The sequence below is a fragment of the Garra rufa genome, chromosome 10 (assembly GCF_049309525.1).
Source record: "Garra rufa chromosome 10, GarRuf1.0, whole genome shotgun sequence".
NCBI lineage: Eukaryota > Metazoa > Chordata > Actinopteri > Cypriniformes > Cyprinidae > Garra > Garra rufa.
In genome coordinates, this window is record NC_133370.1 from 21405106 (window position 1) to 21414253 (window position 9148).

The window sequence follows — 9148 nt, forward strand, 5'->3', positions numbered from 1 at the left end:
ACATTTAAAATTTAGCTCAGGAGCCTCCCATTTCTCTCGATCATTGCTGAGATGTTTCTACACGTTGATTGGAGTTCACCTGTGTTAAATGAAACTGATTGGACATGATTTGGAAAGGCACACACCTCTCTGTGGAAGGCCTCACAGCTGACAATGCATATTAGAGCAAACACCAAGCCATGAGGTCAAAGGATCGGCCTGCAGGGCTCAGAGAAAGGATTGCATTGAGGCACAGATTTGATGAAGGCTACAAAAAAAATATCTGCTGCATTGAGGTTTCTGAAGAGCCCAGTGGCTTCTATGATTCTCAAATGGAAGAAGTTTGGTACAACCAGGACTCTTCCAAGAGCTGGTCACCCAGGAGAAGAAGGGCCTTGTCTAGACTAGTGACCAAGAACCTGATGGTCACTGAGCTCCTTGATCATATATGCAGATGGGACAAACATCACTGCAACACCCCACCGGTGTGGCAAGACTCAATCCTCTCCTCAGTGAAGACACAGGAAAACAAACTTGGAATTTGCAAAACAGCACCTAAAGGACCCTCAAACAAGATTCTGTGGTCTGATGAACCTCAATTCCAAGCATCATGTTTGAAGGAAACCAGCTGTGCTCATCACCTGCAAAATACCATCCCAAAAGTAAAGTGTGCTGGTAGCAGCCTCATGCTGTGGGTGTGTTTTTCAGTGGCAGGGACTGAGGAAATTGTCAGAGTAGAAGAAAAGCTCAATGCACCAAAATAAAATATTGAGATGGCCTTAATGAAAACCTAGTCCAGAGCATTCAGAACCTCAGACTGGGCAATGACCCCAAGCACACAGCCAAGGCAACACAGGAGAGGCTTATGGACAACAGAGCCCTGACTTGAACCCTACTGAACATCTCTGGAAAGAACTGAAAATGGTTGTCTACCAACGGTCCCCATCCAACCTGACCAAGCTTGAGGGGATTTGCAAAGAAAAATGGCAGAAAATCCCCCAACACTGGTGTGCGAAGCTTGTTGCATCATACCCAAAATGACTCGAGGCTGTAATTGCTGCCAAAGGTGCTTCAATGAAGTGCTGAGTAAAGTATCTAAATACTTATGTAAATGTGATATTTCAGTTTTTTTTCTTTTTTTTAATAAATTTAAAGACGTTTCTAAAATTCTGTTTTTTACTTTGTCATTCTGAGGTACGGAGTGTAGATTAATGAGAGGAAAAAAAGAATTTAAACAGTTGTATCAAGCTGCAACATAACAAAATTGAAAAGTGAAGGGGTCTGAATACTTTCTGAATACATTTTAAATTCTACTCCATATTCTCTATTAATTAGAGGAAATGCTGTTTCTGCATTTTACAAAAAAGAAATTGCTTGTGCTTTCACTGCAAAGAAGAACTTGCTTCATTAAAATAGAATGAGGAACTGATGTTGCAACCAGATGAGACTTGAAATTAAGAGACCATTGAAAGAGAAAGTTAAAAAGCTAAAGAACTTGCAAAGCTTCAATTTGATTTATGCGGTTCTCTGAAATCTCTTCTGGAGCAGCTGCCTTGATTTCAAAAATATGAAATATTGTCATGTTACTGTTAATATGAGCAAAGTGGATTGAGAATTTTTTCAGGTAAAAATGCCTATGTATTTACTGTGTAAACTGTGCTTGAAAAATTATCTGGTGATAATAGGTTTGGAAAACGGGTAAAAACAGAGATGCTGTTGAGTTCCTGTATAAGCAAATTCATATAAGCCAATTTATTTTGTAGCCAGGGCTTCATACACTTATTAAACTATATGTCTTCTAAACCATTTGATCAATCCAAATTCTTTTGATAACTTTTTTAGCAGGATCTCTAGATGATGCATGGCTTAGGAGAAGTTTTAAAACTAAGGTTTATGAAACAGTTCAATTGTGGAATAATTTTATACATGGCAAAAAATCCAAGATATGTTTTGTTCATCTTGAAAACATGGTATAAATAGTGGAAACAAATACAGTCATGAGTCAAGGGTAATATTTGCATATGTTGATTTGAGTTCAAATCAAACATTGAATGTTTTATCAGGGGTTATGTGTAAACTTTCCATTTGTACTTTGAAAGCAGAAAAACAGATGGGAAACATCATGGGCTTCAAAAACCTTAAGTTCATGCCTTGAGAATCTTGGATTAGTGTGTAGCTCCAACTTGCCTCAACACACCTGCTGGGAAGTTTCTAGTATGCCTAGTAAGAGCTTAAGTTCAGGTGTGTCTATTGGGGTTGAAGCTGAACTCTGCAGGACACTGGCCCTCCAGGACCAAGTTTGGGTACCTCTAATTTAGAAAATATATGTATTGACACGTGTTCCTTAAAAAGTTCTTTAAACTTAAATATACTTTATAAAAACTACAGAAACCCTCTTTTTTCATGATCGTAGGGGAGAACCTCTGTTTACAAAGCAGACCAATCACAGCTGCTGTGATCTGTGTAGACGTGACAGCAGTAACTGATTCTGAAAAACATCAGACAAACAGCACAGCTCTTCAGTTACTGGTCAAGATGAGAGGCTTACTGTTCCTGCTTAGTGCTCTGTTCCTGCTGGAGTCAACAAAAGGAATAGAATATGAAGAGTTAGACGAACATGCCAAAAAAATTGTTGACAAGGCTATAGAACAAGGCAATAAGGATCATGGAAAAGGCAAACACCTTGACTTTTACACCATTGCCAATAAAGTAAGTTATTTAATTCATACGCTGTAACTGTCGATTTGTTTTGATTGTTTGTTTTCTGTGCATGTGCTTTAAAGTACTCCATAGTAATGTAAGCATCACCTACATGTATACCTGTATCTTTCCCATATATGACAGGATAGTATTATTCTTAATGTCATACTGAGACCAACCCCATGTGCCAGCACAACACAGAGAGACCATCAGAAAAAATGCAAAACCCACAATAAGGCAGTAAGTATTCACTATCAGAGAATAATTGTCTAAATGCCTGTAGAAGTCATTGTAGAAAAACCTTACAGTTTTACACATTTCTGTGGTATTTTTCTCAGCCTTACGTTTCCTGTATTGACTGTAATGGAACCATGGAACCATGTTTACTTCTCAAACAAAAGGAAGAGGTAAATCACAGATTACTATATTAGTCGATGGAAACAAAGCTCCTACGTTCATAGAACACTATCATGATCCATCTTCTTTGTTCTCAAGATATTCCTGCACTAAAAAGTTCTCACCGTTCTCATTGCAGATTAAAAAAAGGATCAGGGAATGTCTAAATCACCCACCAGTGAATAGTCATGACAGTCATCATGCTGGGGGAGCACATCCAATGTTTCAAAAAGGAGGAAATCAACAGCAATTAACTGGATGTCTTGGATGCATCTGAGCTGTAAAAAGGATCAAGGACATTTGGAACTGGCCATTTTAAAAAAAAACACATTAATGAAATGTTACGTGTAAAGGATTTTTTTTTTTTTTTTTTAAATGAATTATAACTAACATTTCTTTTCTTGCAGGCTTAACATTTGTATGCTTTTGAGTACTAAACATCGTCAACACTTGAGCCAAAGTTAATGTGTTGCAATAACTGATGTCTATGTACAATGCGGCTTGATGTCTGTCTGAATATAAGAATATCTATAACAACTCACAACTTGTGGAACAAGCCAACATAAGAAGAACCAGTTATATTAGACAAAAATTATTTCACGCACATATGCTATATAAACTGTTGTATACTGTTGTATTGAGATCCAGCAGTGAATAAAGCATATCCAAAGGCATTGTCTGGAGTCTGTCTGGTTAGTGCTGCAGGTACAGCAGGTGGTTCTCCAGTACCTTTAAAGACATCACTTGAAGATAATTTTAGTGTTCGGAAACACTTGGTTTAATTATTAATGTGCGTAGAGGAATTTCTACCACACATGAAAAATGTACTTGCTCCCAACAAGCTGTCAACAAAACTTTGTTTTATTGTTTCTTTGTTTCAAATTGAAACTGTTTAAGCCTTGACATCTGAATCGAAGGAATTGTTATTCAAGTTGATGAATTAAAATCATGATCAATACAAAAACAAAGATCAAGAGAAATGTTGAAAGTGTTGACTAAGAGCAATAGATCAGTGTTGTTATTCTGAGATTTAAATATTTGTTACATTTTTAAATAAATAAATACATAAAGTTGATATTGCAGATATTTTACTATTTTTCATTTATGCTAGCTAAGATAAAACCTTGTGCATTGTGTTGAATGAGAATAAGATTGGGTGACCAAGTAAATAGAAATTTTGATTTGAACAGACATCTCACAGTAATTTTAAAGACAAATAATACATTATACAACATATTCTAGATTAATTATAGGAGTTGACTGCTGCTTTCTGCATTTTGCAAAGAAGAACTTGCTTTAATAAAATGGAATGGGGAACTGATGTTGTCAACCAGATGAGACTTTTGAGTTAAAGGTGCCATAGAATGGAAAACTGTATTTACCTTGGCATAGTTGAATAATAACAGTTCTGTACATGAACATGACATACTGTGCGTCTTGAAACACCATCGTTTCCTCCTTCTTATATAAATCTGGTGTTTGCAAAAGACCACTGAATAAAAGGCCAATTCCAACATAACACAGACTATGATGTTATAGTCGGGATCATTAATAGTTACACCCCCAACATTTGCATCGCCCAATCATCAGATGTTCTGCAGGTAGGCTATTGTGAAAAAACAAAGCGAGGATAATAGCGAAAATGGTAGATCACGGAAATAATTCCAGGTTGTGCTGGGGATGTTAAGTGCAGGGATGGGTTGGTGTCTGTACTCAGAAAGGCACGGAAAACAAATAAGGCGTTCTAATAAAATAAGGTGAGCCACTAAAGGGACATGGTTAGCTTCTTGTTAGTGGTAGCCTGTTACATTGCAGTACATACAATTTCACTTACCACATAAACAGAGTAAGGAGAGATGACTGTGCGGACGATGTGAATGATTTGCAGACAAGCATCTAAACTTGTCAAATGTGGTAAGTACTGCTGCTGTAGTATAACGTTACAAAGAGCATGTGTGATCGCAAATCTCAAAAGTAAAAGTAAAAAGTGATTGTGCATTCAAAACGGTAAATTCAATGCCCCGCATATTAATAGCGGCTCGAGCTCTGTAATTAAATATATATTTTCCTTCATGTGTTTCCTTCCTGCTGCATGTGAGAGCTAAATGAGCCGCTCTGTGAAACAGCCAATCAGAGCAGAGCTCATCATTATTATTCAAGAACCTTCCGAATAAGGTAATAACAGAGCATTTCATTCTAGGGACAAATCCTAGGTTCGTAAATGGACTTGTAAAACCGTTTCTGGAGAATTTTTGTCCTTACCTAAGCCATCGACCTTCTATGTAGATCTCAGAGAACAATTTAAAATATTGTATCAATGCATTCTATGGCACCTTTAAGGGACCATTGAAAGAGAAGGTTAAAAAGTGGAATTTAAATGAAGAGCTGATTGCTCAGACACAACTGTGAACTTTTCCTATGGACTAAAAGAACATCCTGTCATACAAAATTGTGGCAGATCAATCAAAAGTTCAGCTGACCGACAATCCACACAGAGGTAAATGTACTTTTCTAAATTCAATAAAAATAATAAACGCTGTCATCCCGCAGGAGTATGGGAATGTTTTTTTGGCCATGAATCCAGGATTGTGTGGAGATCTCCATTGAGCTCATGAGCAACAACAAAGAGTTTGAAAAAATCAAATTGCACAATGAATGACAAATGCATTTGAAAAGTTACATTTATGAAAGTGTACAATGGTGTTGTATGACAAATAAAGTAAGTTTAAAAGAACTATTGTGTTTTACACCTTGTATATCACATGATGTTTCACACATACACACAATATTCATATCATATGTTAGATCTCCTCATTCTGAACAACTTTGCCTCTAGAACCACTGCTGTCAATTAAACCATTCATTAAATATTTGACATTATGTAAAAAAAGCTACTTTTTCAAACTCATCATAAACTGTTTGTCTGATTTTCACCAAAATTGATACAGACCATCTTCCTAACAAAAAGTTGTCAAAAGGTTTTTAGTAGACCCAACCGTACTCAAATAACCTGCAAATGAAAGTGGACATGAGGCTCAATGGTGGACATCTCCTCAATGCTTTATATTGTATTCAGACCAATCCTGAAGTTTGGAATGTTGAATGTTGCTAAATACAACTTGTACGTTTAGAGAATATGTATTGAGACATTGTGTTCCTTAAAAAAGTTCTTTAAAGTGACTTAAATTTACTTAATAAAACCTGCCGAAGTCCTCTTTTTTCATGATCTTAGGGGAGGATCTCTAGTTACAAAGCAGACGAATCACAGCTGTTGTAATCTGTGTAGACGTGACAGCAGTAACTGATTCTGAAAAACATCAGACAAACAGCACAGCTCTTCAGTTACTGGTCAAGATGAGAGGCTTACTGTTCCTGCTTAGTGCTCTGTTCCTGCTGAAGTCAACAAAGGGAATAGAATATGAAGAGTTAGACGAACATGACAAAAAAATAGTTGACAAGGCAATAGAACAAGGCAATAAGGATCACGGAAAAGGCATACACATTGACTTTTACACCATTGCCAATAAAGTAAGTTATTTAATTCATACGCTGTAACTGTCGGTTTGTTTTGATTGTTTATTTTCTGTGCATGTGCCTTAAAGTATTCAAAAAAAGAAAGCTTCTTCTACATGTATATTTGGTTGTCATTTTTGGTACCTGTATCTTTCTCATAAATGACAGCATGGCAATATGCTTAATGTGATACTGAGACCCACCTCATGTGCCAACGCAACATCGAGTGTCCACCGGAAAGAATGTAAAACTGAAAATAAGCCAGTAAGTATTCACTATTAGAGAACAGTCGTAGAAAAAAAAGGACAGTTTTACATTTCTGTGGTATTTTTTTCAGCCTTACGTTTCCTGTATTGATTGTAGAGGAAGCATGGAACCATGTTTACTTCTCAGACAAAAGGAAGAGGTAAATCACAGATTACTATATTAGTCCATGGAAATATAAAGCTCCTACATTCACAGAACACTATCATGATCCATCTTCTTTGTCCTCAAGATATTCTTGCACTAAAGGTTCTTACTGTTCTCATTGCAGATAACAAAAAGGATGAATGGATGTTTAAAACATAACATTCATCGTGCTGGGGGAGCACATCCAATGTCTCAAAAAGGAGGAAGTCAACAGCAATTAACTGGATGTCTTGGATGCATCTGAGCTGAATGTCAAAGGACATTTGAAACTGGCCATTTGAAGAAAAAAAAAGTGAAGCATTATTTTTTTAATATTAATCATTTCAAATTAATCATAACTAAGATTTCTTTTCTTGCAGGCTTAATATTTGTATGTTTTTTGAGTTCTAAACATCCTCAACACTTGAGCTAAAGTTAATGTGTTGCAAAGATGTCTATGCACAATGTCTGTCTGAATATAAGAATAGCCAACTCATGACTTGAGTAACAAGCCAACATATGAAGAACCAATTATATTAGACAAAAAAGATGTAATGAATTATGTCATCTTTGCCATCCACATATGCTATATAAACTGTTGTACACTGTTGTATTGAGGTCCTCCTGACCATGATTAAAGCATATCTAAAGGCATCGTCTGGAGTCTGTCTGGTTACTGCTGCAGGTATACAGCAGGTGTAGTGAAACACCAGAGATCTTAGTCCCTACTGATAGTGTTCATGGGGGGCGAGATGATGTCCGATTCTTAGATGAAGGTAATTCTGCACATGTAATAACTGCACATGTTTAAGTATCTGAAGATGTTTAGAATTTGTATCCAGTTATCCCTGAGATAGGAGAAAGCTGATTTACTTCAGAGATTATAAGATTTTGATTAATGTTAACTAAGATAACTCTTGTGCAGTGTTGAATAAGAACAAGACTGGTTGACCAACTTAAATAGAAATTTTGATATGAAAAGACCTATCACAGACATCTCATAGTAATTTTAGTTTCTAGTAAAAGAGAAAAGAGAATTATTTTCAAAGAATTCTTTGTTACATTATACACCAAATGCTAGATTAGTTAGAGGAGTTGACCACTGTTTTCTGCATTTTTCAAAGAACTTGCTTAATTAAAATAGAATGGGGAACTGATATTGTCAACCAGACGAAACTTTTGAAATGATGAAAAGAGAAGGATAAAAAGTGGAATTTAAATGAAGAGCTGATTGCTCAGACACAACTGTGAAATTCACACAGAGGTAAATGTACTTTTCTGATATTGTCAACTAGACAAGACTTTTAAAAGTAAGGGAGAGTGGAATTTAAATGAAGACACAATTTACAAATAATCAATTTAATTCATGTGGTTCTAGCTCATGGGCCTTCAGTTCCCCTTCTGAAAGAAGTTGTTGAAGACATCCTGCCATGCAAAATTGTGGCAGTATCAATCAAAAGTTAAACTGACCAAAGATCCACACCGAGGTAAAAGTAAGATCAAAAATAATAACTTTTGAGATCACAAATATTGTCACCCCCTGGGGTATGAGATAGGAATGTCTATTGTCCATGGGTCCAAGATTGTGCGGAGATCTCCAATCAGCTCATTATCAACAACGAAGAGTTTAAGAAAAATTCTAATTGCACAATGAATGACAAATTGCCATTTGAGAAATTGAAGTTGGATCTCTCAGCTGCAGGCCTAAGTCTTTCATTTATTTAGGCCTAGTTTCATAGACAGGGTTAAGCCTAGAACAGGATCAGTTAAGTCATTTTTTAAATGTGCCTTAGAAAAAAACATTACTGGTGTGCATCTTGAGACAAAAAAAATAACACTGATATATATTAAGATCAGTCAGTGCAAGTTTCTTTCAGTTGAAACAGCTCAGACTTACATTTTAGTCTAGGACTAGGCTTAAAGGAGTAGTTCACTTTCAGAACAAAAATGTACAGATAATGTACTCACCCCCTTGTCATCCAAGATGTTTATGTTTTTTGGGTTTTGAGGAAAACATTTCAGGATTTCTCTCCATATAATGGACTTCTATGGTTCCCCCCAGTTTGAACTTCCAAAATGCAGCTTCAAATGGCTCTAAACGATCACAAGTGAGGAAAGAAGGGTCCTATCTAGAAAAACAATCGGTTATTTTCTTTAAAAAATTCAGTTT

The 9148-nt window shown here is 36.2% G+C and overlaps 1 protein-coding gene across 1 annotated transcript; it reads left to right on the top strand.

Moving 5' to 3' along the window:
• The first annotated feature begins 2134 nt into the window (after positions 1-2134).
• LOC141344934 (cystatin-like protein) lies at positions 2135-4150 on the top strand. The gene is made up of 5 exons (XM_073849825.1): positions 2135-2282; positions 2393-2688; positions 2824-2919; positions 3018-3086; positions 3215-4150. The coding sequence occupies exons 2-5, from the start codon at positions 2515-2517 to the stop codon at positions 3350-3352; spliced, it is 477 nt and encodes a 158-aa protein (XP_073705926.1). The 5' UTR covers positions 2135-2282; positions 2393-2514; the 3' UTR covers positions 3353-4150.
• Positions 4151-9148: the final 4998 nt, after the last annotated feature.